Here is an 18,988-nt window from a genome sequence, read left to right as displayed (position 1 = left end):
AAGATCATATAAGATGTCCTGTTCTTCCAATAGTTTTCACCTTTTTTGTTGGCCTGGTCTGTCAGAAAAAAAATCAATTGTCCCATACTGTGGAACTGTTTCTACTTCTACCACTCAAGGACTGTTGGATATTTTTGAAAGGAAAGCATTAACAGGTTTCAGCCCTTCAAATCTGAAAAGTTTGGGTATTTTCAATTCAATAATTTTTAGATTTTCTCATTTCTTGATGCTAAATAAGTAATTTAAAGTAGGGGGTCGACCAAATATCACCCTGGCTGATTAACAGGGGTTAATATTTGGCATTTTGCCAATTATCACAGATTTAATTAATTAATTAATTAATTAAGAAAGTGGGCTACAGGTGTGTCTTTCACTCTAGCTCTTTGTTTTCTCTCACCTAATGTGAGCCTCAGACAACTAGTGCTACTTTTACTTGAGTGAAAAATCAACGCACTCATACTACTCTGTAATACATACACAAACTGTAAAAAGGTGTACAGTCTTGAGAGATAAAACTTCAACTTTAATGCTTTTGTTCATACTAATATGTAGCAATTAGTCATGAAGTAGTCAAGCGTTTTTGAATGAATGGTCCACCTCTTTAAGTCTGACAGAAAGATTATCATTTAACTGTAAATGCAGATAATGATAATATCAATAATAACACATGTTATATGAAACGCACTTTGCATTTTAAGCATATCTCGAAGTGCTACGGTCAGTTTCAAAAGTATCAGTTATTGGTCTTATGAATACTAATGATCTGTATCAATAATGGTCAACTCCTGATTTATAAACTTTGCTTTGAATTCTAGAAATACCATTGATATTTTTCACTCCTCAAGGTTATTCTATAAACCCAACCTTAAAGCTGGGGTTGGTAATCAGATTTAGATACACTTTTTGTTATACTGGTTAAAATGATCTTTATGTCCTGGTGGCAATCAATACATAATGTGTTCTTAAAAAAGAGCAAAGAAAAGCTGCTATCTACAGCCGGAGTAAACCTGGGAAAACACCAACCAATCACGTTTTTTTGGGAGCCAAAATTTTAAAACATTCAAATCCCGTCCTGCAGTTCTGCCCGCCTCCTGCGCGTACATTTCCCCGGCATGTACTCCTCGTCCCCGTCTCCTGCCTCTGCTTCCCCTGACTCTACTCACTGCCCCTCTCGCTCAAACTCGGGCCTGTCCCCTCTGACCCGATGAGGTGCTTTGCTCAGGACTGTAGTCTGGATCAGAGTCTAAAAAGCTCTCACCACGGGGGCTCTGACAAGCAGGAGAATGAATGACATTAAGTAAGTCCTACAGAAAATGTAGATGTACTGTAGCGTCCGTCTGGACGCTGAAGGGATGAAGAGCCGATTCGTGAACACGTTGAGTTTTACTAACCAGTCACTGTCGTTTTGGAGGAGCTCCAAGGGAGGAGGGGAGGGGTTAGACGGAGTCATGAGGAAATGCTACATTCAAATTCATGCTAGTTTTCCGAGACTACCAACCCCAAGCTTTAACTGCTCAGTTAAAGAAATATGTGACATATTATAAGATGAAAATAAGCACAGGTAACTAGGTGACTAGCTTTTAATGTGCATAAAGAAATAATCTAAAAGTTCCTGCAGCATTCTATTTATTATTCTTTGATGTTTGAAAAATGTAATGCCCTTTCTTAAATGTAGAAAGATAAAATGTAATGACAAGACCAAGAAAGAATGATGTGCCACACATTTTAGTTCTTCATTTGTCAAATGTGTCAGACTTGCATGAAGCAGCATTTGAATAATTTGTTCTCAGGTCTCCAAAGATCCCCAATCTGATTTAAAGCCTTTCACTTAACTCAAATTTGCTTGATTTTTTTCCCTTTGAGCGCAGCTTGACCAAACTTTTTTTTCTCCTAGTTGACTCTAACCATCTATTATACATTTGTACGTACGTTTATGTCTGTGCGCTCTGCTATGTTTGCACTTACACTCATGTTACAAGTGCCAGCAATTCCAAGCGTTGTAAGGGGCCCAGAAAAGCTAGAAATGTTTAGACCAGGGTCATGTTTAAGGACGTGGCTGATCATGTTTTGATCTGTCTCCTTGTATGCCGACAGCAGCGCGGTGAAAAGGTCAGGTTCAATGTGCTGTAGTGCCAAGTGGCTCTGGAGTGCTCAAAGGTTGAAACCGTGCAGTTGAGCACCTCTCAACCTCTTTCTCTCCCCTTGCACCTACTACCTTATCCACTCTTCCCTCCCAGGCTCACCTCTCCCCCCACAGATAGGTGACACATTCAGTCGAAACAAAAGCGGCCTTAACACTGATTGTCTGACAGAGGCCAGCATGTAAACCAGCGTGTAGGTCTTGAAATAACAGCCCACTTTTTCTCCATCTCCCTCACACAAAGCAGTAAAGAGGAAGAACTTGTGACCTGAACCTTGAGTCACACTCCACCTGAAAGCTTTGTGAGCACATGTGGAGTGCGTCAACCAGCTGCACCATGTCTCGCTCCTTCAGGACTCGTGCTGTCACCGTGCATTGATATTCTGAAAATTCCCCTTAAATCTCAGCATGTGAAATAAAAGCTGATGTACATTAGAACCATCAAACAGACCGGCCTTCAGTGGTTCAAAACACACTAAAAGCGTGACATGGCTTATCAAAAGATCTTGACTCACATGACCATGTATTGAGTTCAAGTATCAACAGAGAAATATAATGTAGGCTTTTTTTTTTGTGAGGCAACAGTGGAAACCACTTTTATATTCAACTAGAAAGGACATCATAGGCACTTCTAACCTGGATGCGTCTGCTGTGGAAAGTCTACAAGGACCTGGGATTTCAAAGAGGGAAAGCAAATCATCAGCACTATAGACTGTACATATAAGTGGATGTAGCCACTGTGGAATCACAGTTTGTAGCCTTGACTTTATTTTGACAGTTGTTGTTCAAGTAGGATGAATAGTTCAGGTCATACCGTTGAGTCTTTATTCTGGATGTCAGGTTGCAGTGGCAGCAACAACAGGTGGTGACACCCCAAAGCATAACAGCATAATGAACCGAGAAATGAGACGGCTAAATGGACGTCAATCGAGTGAAATAGCATGATGATAAATCAGGGTGAGGCTTGCAGAGAGAATTGTCATCCAAAGTTTTAATTGTCCAACTTCTTTCATGGATTTTACAAATGGATGTTAAAAAGGACACATAACCTTGAAAGTTCCTCACAGGAGCTTCAAACAAAGGACACACGAGTGCTGTTCTTTGGAGGGATTTTTACATTGATTTTTTGTTTTCAAAGGACTGATAATTGAAAGCTGCGGTTAAGGCTTCATGCATTATATAAATTGTTTCATTATTAAATAGAGATAATGTATATTTTGGTCATCACCAAGAATGGAAGTTAAAGCACTTTTTCCTCTGATTTTCACCTTTTGAAATCCAACTATACAGTCCACGATTTGCATGCAAATAATTTAATAAGCATTTTGGTGATTGAGCTTCAACAGGTCAACATCAGAACTAAAAACATTTACCTCTGATGTCTAAAGTTTGAAAAGAGAACTCTCAGCAAAGAGAGGAGGGTAGCGAAAGAAGAGAGATTATTCTTTCTTCTGCTCAGCTGAATATGCAGGTCTCTTTGTATAGCTGAAAGTTTGGAGTGTGTTTGTGTGTGTGTGGGTGGGTGTGTGTGTGTGTGGTACCTGTCCTGAAGCTGTTGGACAGAGATAGTACGTAACGCTGAGCAGAGCGCTTTAGCAAGTTTCAATGAGGGCTTAGGCTTTCATTCGGGACCCGTGTGTGTGTGTGTGTGTGTGTGTGTGTGTGTGTATGTGTGTATGTGTGTGTGTATGTGTGTGTGTGTGTTTGAGTTTGAGAGCAGACTTGATATGGCTGCTTTGTGCCTGGGACATTGTGCCAAATAATGGAATCAGAAGGAAAAGATGAAGTGTGCTGTGTGTTTGTTCACCTAGCAGGCATTTTTATTCATGACCTCTCTCTCTCTCTCTCTCCCTCTCTTTCTCTCTTTCTCTGCTTTGTTTTCCCTGCCTTGTCTGTTTTTCCTCTCTCTGTCTCTCTCTTCAGCCATGGACTTTGTGAGTCAGGAGCGAGGAGAGATGGCCATGCTGTACGACCTCTTCTTTGCTTTCCTTCAGACAGGCCGCTTCCGCGAAGCTCGCAAGATCATAGAGGTAACCACACAAAATAAACACCATCTGGTTGATCGCTGTTTTTCTATTAATTTGAACAAAATGGTTAAATAATCAAGTGTTGTGGAAATTAAATCACATCCATAGCACACAATATGGGCATCTACCAAGTCCTAAAAGATAATAGTTAAGCCAGAAGCTTAACTTCACAGGCCTTGTTTTATGTTATCGAAACCTGAATTTGTCTAACCAGGGAAGATAATACACATTTTTACAAATGAAAGGTTTGCTGATCATTACATGAACTGATAAAGTAATATCCAGTTTAAATCCTGGATAATTCTAGGTCATAATAATAATAGATAATTATTCATAGGATTTATATAGGGCTTTTCTGAATACTCAAAGTCGCTTTACATAGAATAAAAGTAAAAATAAAACAGTTAAATAAAACAAAACAGGGACAGAGGTGGGGCGGGGTTAGAGGTCATGTGTTGTATGCTTTTTTGAACAGGTAGGTCTTGAGGTGGTTTTTGAATGATCGGAGTGAGTCAGAGTTGCGGATTTGTGGAGGGAGAGTTCCAGAGAGTCGGGGCAGCGATTGCAAAGACTCTGTCCCCCAAGGTGCGATGCTTGGACTTGGTGATAGGGGACAGGAGATTGGCATCTGATGATCTGAGGCGGTGAGATGGGGAGTGGCGTTTAAGGAGGTCGGTCAGGTACATGGGGGTGAGGTTATTGAGGGCTTTGTAGGTGATGAGCAGGATCTTGAAGTGGATTCGGTGCTGAAGGGGGAGCCAGTGGAGGTGCTGAAGGATGGTGTAATGTGGGCTCTGGAGCGGGAGTGGGTGGGTAATTGGGCAGCGGAATTCTGAACATATTGAAGTTTTTTGAGGTCGGTGGAGGGGAGGCCGTAAAGAATGCTGTTGCAATAGTCAAGTTGGGAGGTTATGAAGGCGTGGATGAGGGTTTCTGCAGCAGAGGAGGAGAGAGAAGATCTGAGCCGTGCAATGATGTCATAAGTATGTAACCACAAATAGGAGGCAACAGGGTCATTAAACCACATCCATCCCTTGACTTGTAAACGATGTAAATGTGCGGCTGACGTTCCTTCAAGATAAAATAAAATTTCAGGTCATGAACACAGGCTTCATCTTGTGATGTATTGAGATGTTTTCCTAATTGGTACTGAGATGTATGTGATTTTTTTGAAGTTTATGTTTGGGCTTTTATGCCTTTACTTATAGAGAATAGGACAGGGGATAGAGTAGGAAACTGGGAGGGAGAGTGTGGGAATGACATGTGAGAAAGGGCCATAGACTGGAATTGAACTCCCCATGCTTTGAGGACTAAATCCTCTGTACACAGGGCGCTCAACGCCAAATCAGCTGCTTCTGATATGAATTTACTTTGATGTACATTTTTTTCAAAAAAACTTTTTTACGTGATATGATATTCATTCATTTTCAAATACTTGTCTATTATCTTCATGACATAGCCTGTTCAACATTTGGGTAGTGACTGTGAAACTGCTGAAGTAAATGGTGTGTTTTATTGGAAAATTCATTTAAAGTTTGACTGCAACTGGCAGCTTCAAATCTCAATAGGAAATGAGATTCTCGATACTGGAGGAGATACCCGATGAAAAGTACCTCATGTAAAAAACGTTTTGTTCCCGGGGCTCATCTGACCTGAATATTTTCTGTATATTTATATATTTCTCATCTTAAGTCTTTCCATAAGCCCTGTAGATTAGTGTGAGAAAAGGAGTGAAGCAAAGCAGGCAGATAAGATGCGATTTTCACATGGATAAAACAAACAGGCGGCCGGGGACTGGATAGCAGGACAGGGAGATTGATGAATAAATGAATCGAGGGGATGAGCCTGACATCAGATGAAGGGAAACAAGGCCATTATGTTGTCTGATCAGGATGAGAACAAGAGTGAGGAAATAAAATACCTAACTCCCCTGCTCTGGCTCTGCTCTCTCTTGTCCTGGTGTGCACTAAAAGAGGGATTTGTCCCTCTTGAGGATTTCTAAACCCTCTTAAATATTATCGGCATGTTGTTATTGTGGCTCTCATTCCCCTTCTGTTGGATTGTTCGACTGTTATCCTACTTATAACAGGCAGTGCAATACCTTGCATGTGAGATTGGTGATGGCCCTGTAAATCTACTATAGCCGTGCATGTTGTGCTTGATGTCAGAAGAAGATGTAGGTTAGAGTGACAAAAGCTGAAACTCATCACCCCATCTGTTGGATTTTAGATCTTCATGGACACACTGTGTCAAGATAAAGATCTCTGAATAACACTGTAACAAGAGATCATCTTAGCTGTCAACAAATACAGCTTTGGACTTTCACTGCAACAACTGGTTCATTTTTTATTCCTTAAAGGGTTTTCATAAATGTGCAGACTTCTTGTTAACATATTTGAAACAGGGACTCCAGCAAATATTCTCTTATCACAGCTAAATCCTTCTTTTTCATTAATTGTTTCAAGTGTCAGGATGCAACCAAATAACATTTTTGCTAGATGACTATGAACTGAACTGGTCTTTCTTATTTAGGCAAGTTTATTTATAAAGCACCATTCATACAAAGAGCAATTCAAAGTGCTTTACAGAGTTAAAAACAAAAAAACAGAACAGTAACAATCAACAAAAACACACAGCAAACACTTCAAACATTTACATTTTATATGCAGCCAGTTATGTTTGATCTGCTCTCTCTCTCTGTGTACTTATGTAACTTAACGTACATGGTAAATAGTGTTGGGTCTTATTATTTATTTAAATTAGGAGGGATTATTATAAATAATCAGCCCCCCTTCACTGCTCTGAAGTCCAAAACTTGCAGAGTCTTACTGTCCCGCCGGACACAGAATCACAACTGATCTTGTCTTAACCGAAATGAACCCTTAAATTATTCGATTCATCTCAGAACTTCTTCCCAAGGATTAAGACTCACACATTGAATCTTTTCTGTGTCCAGTCGCAGCTTGAAGCTGGCTCAGACCTCTTGACACCGCAGGATGCCCAATAGCCCAACATTTCATTGTAAATCCAAAATCAGGTTGATTCCACAACGCCATACCTTGTCAGAAAATATCCAATTTAAAATGTGACATTAAACAAACATGGAAACATAACAAATCTTTTAAAATCTAAGATCAAGAAAGAAAGAAAGTAAAATTAGTTATGAAACTTCATTAAAACTCATTTTTTTAAAAGAAATTAAAAGTTTGTAGTTACAGAAATAAAAACTAGTATTTATTGTCTTTATATTATTTATGTATATAGTATTTTGTTTAATTTTTGATGGTAAAAACATAGCCCCTCAATATTTCTGAAAGCAACCACAATGTTTTTATGTCGCTTTCTTTAGACAAACTCCCTGTGAGAAGACATTTTAAGTACAAAGATGTTAAAAACAGTACATTTTCACAGTCAGCATCATCACACCATGTTGGCTTTAAAGCAAGTGGTTTTACCATAAAAAGTAATAGCCTGTCTAAAATGACTAAAACAAAAAAAATCAGACCCACATCAAGTTGTCGTAGAGGATGTAACTGCTAGTAGGTCAGCGTTGGCACTTACTGAGCTATGTTTCATGTGAATAAATGTCAAGTAAACACTCTAGTTTTAGCTCAATTTTGGTCTCCTCCCACTCAAAGAAATATCTGTTTTTTTTAAAGTAAAAGTAGATCAGCGTTAGCACTCACTCAGCTATGTTTAAGGGAAACTTGTGAATAAAAGTCTGCCTTCATTATAGCTCCATTTTGTTCTCCTCCAACTCAAGGAAGTATCTCTTTAAGTTTCTTTAAGTTCTGACAGCTTCACCATGTTTACTAGCTAGTCTCTAACTCTGTCTGCATGCCGGTTGTTACTGAGCAGGAAGTAAAAAGAGGGTTTATGTAATGTTTGTTGCTATAAAACTGCCTTTGGAGATGAGTAGGATTAGAATGAACCCAAAAGACCAACACTGCAGACTAGAAAACCGAAACAATGAGCTGAAAGATGCTAAAACGGTAACATATCCTGTCTTAATTCTTCTTAAGCAACACCTTTCATGTTGCACACAGCCATTGTTAATTGAGTAATATAAATACGTGTTGGTGACCCATCATAAATCTCTCCCTTTAGGGTCTAATCCCTAAATAAAGATAATCATTCAGATGATTTATTACAGACCTGCTGAAAACTCTACCTGTGTAGATGTTTGGAACAAAGTTTTCTAACATCAATGTAACTTCTGAACTTTTACTCGTTATACTTATAAGGCAATAGATATAGTGCTTAAGATATATATGGCGCAAAAGAATCATATCCATCACTTAAATATTCATACACTCGCACTCAAACACACAAATACTTTTTCCCCCCTCTCAGAGCGTCAAGTGGCCGCCCAGAGTGGTGTCTCTCTTTAGGCTATGTTTGGTATAATTGGCAGCTGATTAATCACAGCTAATTAAATGTAATGATAGAGAAAGGTGGCCAATTTTGTGCTAAATGGTCAAGGTTAGGTAGAGGATTGTCAGGTGGTCCGGCCTATTATTGCGGCACGCACATGTGTGTGATGGTCAGGGTTAGGTAGTGTAGCTAAAGAGTGGTGAGCCATTATGTGTTTTAGTGTTAGGGAGAGGGGTTTTGGCCACATGCGTGTGTGTGTGTGTGTGTGTGTGTGTGTGTGTGTGTGTGTGTGTGTGTGTGTGTGTGTGTGTGTGTGTGTGTGTGTGTGTGTGTGTGTGTGTGTGTGTGTGTGTGTGGGTGTGTGTGTGTGTGTGTGGACTAAGTGGCCAGGTTATTAGTGGAACTAGCACATTAGGAATTGAGATGGAGAGGGTTTGTTAAGTGGAGGTGAGATGAGGTCGGCCCCATCTTTTTCTTTTTGTGTACATGCACTTAAAGGTGAGAGATAAACCTGCAAAGATGTTTGAGCATCCAAAGGCCACGCAAGACTCAAAGTGATGGACCATAATGCACTCTGCTGGGTCTGTTTGTGTGTGGGTCAGAGGATTGTCCTGATAATCTTGACCTCATGACATTTTTCCATTATCTTTTGTGAAAGTGAGAGTGTCTGTGTTGTTTTTTAGTTTGCTTCTACTTTGTATTCTTTTGATCCGCCGTCCCGTGGGTGTGTAAATTTACGTGTCTTCTTATTTCTGAGGATTTTGTTTTCTGTTCAGATTAGGGAGATTTGTCCTGACGGATTCAAAATCCTAAACACATTGCTTGACGTGTGTGTGTGATTGTGTGTGCACACAAGTAGATGTGCAAGCCTGCAAGACTTCACCAAGTAAAGTGAATCAGAGGCAAAAAGATGGAGCACTTGCGCTAGGCCTTAGTCTCTAAGAAGATTAGACAGACTGAGAGAGAGAGAGAGAGAGCGGGAGACAGAGTGCAACACATTTTAATTTGTCCCTTTGGCTAGTTGGGTAAGAACATAATGCCTTTGCCTAGGCTGGATGGAGGGATGGAGATGCGGGGGAAAAAGACAGAGTTGGAGCAGGGGAGATTTGGAGGAAGAGGAGAGGGATTGAGAGAAGTGGGGATTGAAAGAGGAAGAGATGACAGCAGTGAGGGATGGTCAGAGAAAGGGATGAAGCCCGTCTTTTCTTGACTTCTCCACCCCTCCCTCTCACAGTATGATGGGCTCCCATCAAAGAGGCCAGCGGGGATTGAGCGCAGTTGATCCCCCGTTCAGATTAACTTCCTGGCAGATCGCTTTTTCTCTCTCTCCTCTTTTTTTTTTTTCTCTGCCAGATTACCAGAAAGAGAGGGCAGGCGAGATTTCTCAATCCTAGTCTTATTCAGATTGTATCAAAGCCCCAAGAGACAGATGAAATCCTGATCACTGTTAGTCCATGATAATAATCATCTAGTCACTACACATATCAGGCTAAATCTTAGCTACACAAGCCTGCAGATCAATCTATGTCAGCCCTTATTTGACAGCACACACACACACACGCACGCACACACACACACACACACACACACACACACACACACACACACACACACACACACACACACACACACACACACACACACACACACACACACACACTGTGTATCACTGGTGTCCTAAAAGCACTGCAAATCTCCCAAAAATGCAAAACTATGACTGTTGACTCGTGGTCAGGATGTTTTTAAATCTAAATCTGTTATTTGATGATCTGTTTTGAGTTTTTGTTTTCTGGCTTTGTGTCTGAGGTTAAGAATGTATGTAGAAATATTTCCTGCTAGCTCAACTTTGAGAAAAACAAAGCATTCCCCTCAAGCTGTTATGTGTCAGTGGTTTTTAAAATCATAATTAACATTAAAAAAATGAGTCTGTAACATCAAAGTTCTGATTCTTAAATAATTAACATCTTTTCCATGTGTGCTTATCATGGTAGAGATTTATTCAAACTATTATATCAACTTGGTTTAGTTTAAGTTGTGCTTATGCACACAATCATAGAGCCTGTACTGTTGGGAAACTCAAGGCCACATAAACCCAGACCTTCACATTCTTCCTGCCAGTGTACTCTCCAGGATTATCTGAGAAAAACCCAGTGTGGAGTAAAACTGTCATACACGAGGTCCTCCTGCAGACACGTTTCATGATTTCCAACAGTGATTTATCCTTGATTCTTAGACTATATAAGTCCAGTATTTCCCCTATATACAGCCAGAGTTACATTCTGGCTTATTTTGGAGGATTTTACAACCTTTTATATCCCAGAGCTGTCCTTGTCTAGCAAACAAAAAGAATCAGTGATCTTGAAACGTTGCTAAAAAAAGAAACCCCGTGGGGTAAAAAAAACAAAAATGTCTACATGAAGCCCACATGCATTTGACAATGACAGCCTGGACATGTTCATCACAGCAGCAATGTCATACGGTTATTTTTCTTCTCCCAAGTTTCTTTCATTTCATGAAAAATGTAATCTGTTTTTTTCTTTTCTTTTCTAAGACCCCAGGGCTGAGGGCACGGCCTGGACGCCTTCACTGGTATGCAGAGAAATGCATTTCTGGCAACCAGGTAACACAACAGACACACACACACACACGGGGACACACACACACACACACACACACACACACACACACACACACACACAAAAATAACCATAGGCTGAACCAATCAAGGTCACAAGTACAAAAGCAAACAAAAAATACAGAAATATGAACATGCATTATTGTTGTTTGTTTGTACAGATGGAGACCTTGGAGCAGATGGTAGACATGACAGCCAAGCTGTTTGAGTGTGACAGAGACGTGATGTACAGTTACGCCCTCCGTCTTTGTAGTAAGTCTCTTTTTGTGTTTTTTGTTGTTGTTTGTTTCTATAAGCTTGCAACCTCCAAGTCTGCCCCAATAGCTCTTATTGCCAAGAACTTCTACCTCTAATGTAGCATGCTCTTGCCCGTGTGTGCCCGTGTGTGTATGTGTGTGCGTATGTGTGAAGGAGAATGGGATCAGTCAGAAGTAAAAGCAGAAGACATGGTGTGATTGCTGCTGTGGAGAGCAGAGGAGATAACAGTTGTGATTGGAGTGTTAAAGCTGATTGTCAACCCATTAGACCCACTTCTTCACACACACTCTCACGCACACACATGGGTATACTTGTTAGTGTGTTCCCTAAATTACAGAACAGTTGAGGGTCAGTCAGTTGATCAGATTAGTGCTTTGATTGCCTTCTCCCAGCATGGAGCGCTTTGTCAGAAATTACTCTTAGATGCAGGCAGGGTGTCAAAACTGCAACCAACACGGTTAGCGTGTCACAACTTCTATAGAAAATGAGGTAGGAACACACCTTTTCTCTTTCCTCACCGCTTTGTTTTCATGTTCTCAGAGGAGACAAACGACTGGCAGAAGGCCGAAACGTTGTGGACGAAGATGCAAGAGGAGAACGTCATTCCCAGAGACAGGACCCTGCGCCTTCTGGCAGACGTGCTGAAGAGTAATGGCCAGGATGTGCCCTTTGAGATGCCTGAGGTAAAAACCCCACTAAATAATATGTACATCAGAGTAACGCTCATTAAACAGATGTGTTATTCTAAAAAATAACTGCCAGGAGGTTCCTCAAGGAGGGGGAGGTGAACAGATAAAGCTGAGAGCAAATTCCTGAGAGCATTGGTGGACTCCAAATGTGCCTGAGGTCAAACATAACACACAAGCAGGCAGCACTGATGGTTTCACGCAGATCACAATGCAGCATGTGCATACATTACTGTCCTTAACTATTGACTGTTGAGGGACTGAGCCACCCTGTTAAAGCAATTAAATGAAAAGTTGATGAAAATAATTTCCAACATGTTTTACACTTGATGAATATTTTTTAGGGAAATTGGAAAACTTTGTTTGTAGCTTCTGAAGTATGTCAATGCTTGCTTTTTGCCTTATTTAATCAATTGAATATCTTTCATGTTGAATATACTGCAGGCAGTATGCAAATGTTAATGCTAACTCTGAGGACTACTGATGGTTATTTTTCACCATATATCAATGAATATAAGCATAAACTGCAGCCCTGCTTTGTTACCACAGGTGTCATTTATAAATACACAAAAACAATACTGCTCATGTACTTTAAGCCAGATACACAAGACTGATGAAATGGAAATGGGAAGCAACCAGAAACACTTAAATGTCAGAACAGACAGCACAGAGAGGTCCTCAGATAATTAATAAAATATTAAGAACTTAAATAGCTGAAATCTTGATTAGAAAAACGAAAAGCACTCTAACTTTATATTCATATTATGATAGTACCCAGAAATATTCAGTCTATATTGAGCGTGGTTAGGTTTATTTTCTGCATATTGCCCTGCATTTGTATAGTTAAGATATTAATTAGAGTTTTATTAGATAAGCTAAGCTAAATATAAGTCCATTCTGAATCCAATCATGTAAAACACAATGGTGTTACACTCACTTATTTACACACTGCATAGATTAACCAAATCACAAACTGACCCTAACCTCTAATCTTTAAAAGTAACCCCCCCAAAAACCCTGTCTGAAACTCTTATCTCCATACAGACCCCCGACCCCAGCACCACCCTGCTCCACATTAAGCCTCTGTTCATTACATGCAGAGGAAACAGGATTGAAGCTCCCGATCTGAAGTGTGGTCAATCAGAGCGACTGGCTGCTGAAAGGAATTACAGCTTGATCTGTCTGTAAATCTTTAATGCCAGACTAATTTAGCCAGCAGCTAAATGCCACCATATGGCTGCCTCTGGATTTTTAGTTATATACGCACATGTGGCCTCAACCTTAGTCTTCCCAGAAGCCCTAAGACAAAATATAGCAGACAGAATTTAATATGTAAAAAAACGCCATGATGAAACCAGAACGGAGTCTTGGTTTAAATAAATTAGATTCCTTTCCTCCTTGTTGCATTTTTTTTCTCAGCTTCGCTCTGCACATAAGCAAGCTCCAACATCCCAAAGCATGACAAGACAGGAAGTGATTGCTGTTGCCTGAAGCGATGAACTTAGTGACCCTTGGGGCCCTTGGGTTGACACCCGGGTTCCAGCGCACACACTCTCTAAAGCACACACACTTTCTTTTTTGCCCCTGGGGTGCCAGACCTAATTTGCCCCTAGCCAATACAGCTTAACCCCCTCCCCTCACTGCTACACGGGTGACCAAGCATTAGAGGACCCTGCCCTGCCAGCCCAGCATTATTGCAATGTCATATACACACATACACACAGTCCAGTGCTTGCACACAGTTGAACATGTATATCGGCTTTAATACTGAATGTAGCTGTGTTTTGATGCAAGCATCCCGCTTAGTTTTATCTCTGTTTTCTCCATGTGTGCCATTTCAGACATGGTACCAACAAGCTGCCACCGCAAAGGAGGTCAAAGAACAACCAACAAAAACAGCACCAACCAACAACCAACCAGCCCATACTGAAAGTGGTACTGAATACCAGGTCCGTCTGCTGGCCCTGTGTAAAAGAGGCAAAGCCAAAGGTAAGGAAATAGTCTCCTCAACAAACAAGAGGCCTAAAACCTACCCACCATGCAATGCAGCAGCAAATTGGGCTTGCATTTTGAGTCTCATGTTAGGAATATTAGTTTGTTGCAAACTCATCTGATAGTACTCGTTCAGAAACATGAGAATGTGTTTCTAGACTCGAACATGGACCACTCTAGATCTCTGACTTTCAATCACACGGTGGACATAATGCATTGAATAGGAGTTTCTGCTTGAAACAGCATTTTATAATGGCACTGTTAGCCGGGCTGCTAGGTGACCACTATAAAGTGTAATACAAATATGAAAAAGACCGGTTAGCATAAAATGAACTCGTATCAACATATAACTCAAGTTATTCATTGTTAATACAGAAAGTAATTTGTCTTGCATCTGTAACTATAAGCTATAAAATGACAAGAAGATACTGCCTTTGGACTTCTCTGCTGTATCCATATTTCTTACATAGATTACATGACTTTGCTTTTTCTTCATCACGTCAAGCCTCCTATATATTTTTGATCTTCCTCCCTCCTGTACATCTCTTCCTACAGAAGCCTATGGGATGCTGAAGGATGCCGACAAAAAGGGTGTGGCATTAGGCCCCGCCCCTTACGACCACCTGATCCGTGCCCTGTTAGCCGAGGGGTCCATGGAAGATGCCATGATCGTGAAGGACATGTAAGTGCTTTCAAAGTTGATGCTGCAGCCACAAAGGAAGCCAGTTTGCAAAGAAAAGAAAGAAAGATCATTCATATTTGGCTTGAGTGATACTAAGTATATATTATTAGGAGTATATGACAGGGTATACATTTTAAATATCATTACTTCTTAACTTTTCTTTACATAACTTTTGCGACTTGTCCCTTCTTTCAGTTCAGTCCATTTAATTTCTTTCATAAAAAAATTCACTGCTACAAAAGACTCATCCTTTTCAATGTGTTTCTTAGTTCAAACAGTCATAAATCTAGAGTTATTAAATGAGAATACTGTATAAGAAATAAATAAATAGTAATAGATTTTCACAGCTTAGATATCTTGTGTTTAAACCTACAAACGGACAAACTGAGCATGCATGACGGTCAGCCTGTTGTACTGGGTCGCCTCAGGCTAAAACTCCTCAATACACATGAGGATTATAAACTGATTGTGTGCTAACACATTCAGTCCTGCTGGATATGAACAGTGGTTCTTACTAAGCCCAAAAATACACACCCACACACACACAAAGGTACAGATTAATTTTGGTTTTCTGAGAAGCGCTTGACTTTTCGTGAAAACATCAATCTCTTTCCAATTAGTAATGTATCATGTGTTGTTGTCTTGCCGGGGTCATATCAGAGCTTGAGCCTGGAGACAAATAGATGGACAGACAGAGGTATTAGAGATCTGAGCTTAGTGCAGGGCTGATCTTCTCAACTCTGTTTGTCTTTTTATGTAATCTCCTCGTTTCTTCTTTATCTCTCTTTGCCCCTTTTCTTTATATCACTTTCTCCCATGCAGAGGAGAAACACAAACACAAAGTGGTCAGAAAAGAGGAGAATAATATGAAGACACAATACTCTGAAAGAGATGACGCAGTCACTAATTTGCGGGGAAGAAAAAAAGGATGTAAAAACATCTATTACACTATCAGTCTCTGCCCTTGTTTTCGCCTCTCTCCATGGTTCACTCTCTCATGTTATGAAGAATAATTGTATCAAATTTTGACCCGTGTTTCAACAAGCGCGAGGCAATACGAGTGATAACCCATCTCCGGTCTGTGTTTGAATTGGTTTATGGCATCCCTGCATGGATAAAAGCCTCAGTTATCTGCGCTCTAAATGAGAAGTGAAATGAGCTGAGAGGAGAGTGAAGATGAGGAGGAGAGGAAGCAGATAAAACGAGCTAAATGGGAAAGGAGCAGTGAATAGAGGAAGGAGGGCAAGATTTAATCACGTACGGGGTTAATGAAGACGCTATAGGCATTAATTCTCTGTGCGTGTGGGTGTTTGTGTATTTGTTTTGGGGTAATCTGCACAGAATTGAGCAGCAGGGTGCTTATGGCGAGATTAAGGGATTGGGAGAGAGTGATGATGATGAGAGAGAGAAGAGGTGGATGATGGATTCATTGGCTGAAGCACAATACCCCTCGAAGGAGAAGGCAAGAGAGAGCATCAGTGTGTGTGTTTGTGTGTGTGGGGAAAAGGTGAATGGGAGGAGGCCTCTGGAGATTTTCTTCCAACCGATAAGAATAATTCTGACCCTGCGTCCCCCCTCCTTCTCTACTCAGTCTCCACTGCAATCCGTCGGCAACCCTGTTCTCACTCCAATCTCCGCCATGACCCTGTCACTCCGGCTGCTGGATGCCGCTTGGCCTGGTGTCGCCGCAGTGATAAGGATTGCCGGCCTGATGCTCAATTGAGCGGAAGGATTAATCTGGTTGTGGGGCTATAATAAGAAATAAAAAAAAAAGACGGGAGGCGAGCTTGATTGAGGTTTTAGAGGCAAATAAATGAAAAGGAGGAGGGCTGAAAAGGACAGCATATAGACGAAGCAAGGGAGGGGTGGCGATGAGGAGCCAGGGATCTCAGTATGGTAGCATCCAGCCTGTCCCACATAATACCACACACAGATATACAAACGCACATGTAAGAGCTCAGCAGGAAGTAATCAACTGTTTGATGTCTGTATTATTGTCAGGGTCACAGCAGGCGCTTTACAAGAGGCTCAGACTCGCCGTTGATCACATTTGTTCCCATTGTCTTGTCTATTTTCTGCCTTTCAGCTCAATATATCCACTCTGCATGTCTGATATGGTTTTCAAAACATGATTCAGAACGGCCACACGCAGAATCCGAAGAGTGAAACGACAAACAGATATTAAGTCAGTAATCATAGATTTAAAAGGTTTCTTTTTAGTGGAGGACTTAGAAGTAATGGACTTCCTAATAGAGATAGTCTGATATTAATGTACCACTCAGATATGTTGATGAAATCTTCTCTTATGGTATACATAATCTCAAATCACAATATTGAAATATATGTGATTGAATTTTCCTATTTTTCTGCTAACATTTGGATAACACAATACATCATGAGACTTTCTGTTGATGACATGCAGCCTCTGTGCTTTAATAAGTATGTTAGCGAATGAAATATAAATATTTGATATTATAGTTTAGCCTATGTCCAATCTGTTGACATGGAGGAGGCAGGCTCTATGATTGCACTAAAATCAGTCAGTAAGGGCAGCTCCAAATGTTTTGGCCTTGACTTCAGGGATCTCTTGGTATGCGGTCAGGGGTTGGTTTGCAGTGGACAAGCATACTCACTGCCATAATGTTAATTTTGAATATGAATTTGTGAATGTTATTTAAGATACTGCATCTTAATTATTTTACACAGTGGGGCTAGGTCTCTGACAAGTTCCTACGATCATATACTCAATTTTATCATTTATACAAAAGTTCAACAGTCATATTGCTGCAGTTTGAGATCCCTAACCTGCATTAACAACCAAAAGAAGTTTAAAATAATGTTATTTTTCGTTGTTTAAAGAAGTTAGAGGCTAAAAGGAAACATTTTCTCCTTCTCAGTGCTCTGGCTCATGTGCCAGGCTTCCAGCTCAGTGATATCGCCAGCAGTTTGCTCATCACCACACAGAGTAAGAAAGGCCAGACCGAAGGTAAGAAACACACACAAACACACAGTTACACACACACACTGTACACACACAGCCTCACTTCTTGCATTCCTCCCCCATAGATGCTGTTGAGAAACTGAAGTCGATGCTTCAGACCGACCAAGTGCCGGGGCAACTTGCCATCACCAGACTTGTTCAGGCTCTGGGTAATAAGGGCGATGTCGCAGGGATACAGGAAGTAGAGTCACTTATAAAAGACCATGGGACATCCCTCAACCTGTCCAGCATGGTGTTTATCAACAACAAGGCCCTGGCGTACATCAAGAAGTAAGACTGCAGAGCATATGCTGTGTTTGGTGATTAAGGTTTGTTACTGAATTATGAGCGTGCGTCTTATTTTTCACTTTGGACACCTCAGTATCATCTTAAGTCCTAAAAAAAAACCTAAATCTGAAAGATTTTATAATCCACAAGAAGGGGCTTCAAATGATGATTTTGGTCGTGTATGTCACGTTTGGGAAAGAACAACTTTTCAGATTTTCCCCCAAAATAGATCTTCTATGGAAATTGTGGAATATTGTGCAGAAAAATACCAACCATATATAGGCAGATAATTCACAGACACTAAAAAAGAAAAATATATATTGTTGAGCAAAACATCATAATTTTCATCAATGCCAAAATTTACCATCCAATATGTAGTCATCTAAACTAATTTGCAAACTCTTATTAGCATGCAGAACACAAAGACAAACAGTTTATTGCATTGCCAGCAGCAAAGTATGACAAGACCCAGACTGACACACTCTTAAAGTAAGAGCTCACAGGGCGAGTGGAGCGTCAAGTACAAATAGGAAACACGGGCATAATAGGATTATTCATGGATTCCTTTTAATGTCATAAAACACCCACCCTCCACCGCTGCTTTGTCGCTTCTCAAACAACAGAGAACAAAATATGAAACACGTTTTGCATCAAACTTTCATCGCACCACTTTCAGCATTAGTGCTGTCCCCCAGCTCGGCCTGCATTGTTGTCATGCCAGCTTGGAGGGGACAGCAGGAAGTGAAGAATGGCACAACGGTCTCACGCCCGATTGGCCATCGCAGCGCGGGCCTGTCAGCTTGAACCCTGACCTCTGGGAGCAGGGCTCTGAGTGTCTCTGACACGTGCGTCCCCACTGTATCTGACTCAAGCTGACTGGTTAAGAGCCGGGGCGGAAAAAAAAGCGAGCAGGCCCGGAAAGCGGA

The 18,988-nt window shown here is 40.7% G+C and overlaps 1 protein-coding gene across 1 annotated transcript in view; it reads left to right on the top strand.

Moving 5' to 3' along the window:
* lrpprc (leucine-rich pentatricopeptide repeat containing) overlaps positions 1-18,988 on the top strand; it is a 69,990-nt gene that overhangs the window by 37,913 nt on the left and 13,089 nt on the right. The window contains 8 exon segments of the mRNA XM_034681294.1: positions 4,064-4,170; positions 11,093-11,161; positions 11,338-11,428; positions 11,975-12,117; positions 13,962-14,109; positions 14,668-14,794; positions 17,692-17,780; positions 17,861-18,065. Of these exon segments, the coding sequence (XP_034537185.1) occupies positions 4,064-4,170; positions 11,093-11,161; positions 11,338-11,428; positions 11,975-12,117; positions 13,962-14,109; positions 14,668-14,794; positions 17,692-17,780; positions 17,861-18,065 (979 nt within the window).

This window comes from Notolabrus celidotus, chromosome 4 (genome assembly GCF_009762535.1).
Source record: "Notolabrus celidotus isolate fNotCel1 chromosome 4, fNotCel1.pri, whole genome shotgun sequence".
NCBI lineage: Eukaryota > Metazoa > Chordata > Actinopteri > Labriformes > Labridae > Notolabrus > Notolabrus celidotus.
Note: the sequence above shows the minus strand (reverse complement) of the source record. Positions and strands in the feature narration are given on the sequence as shown.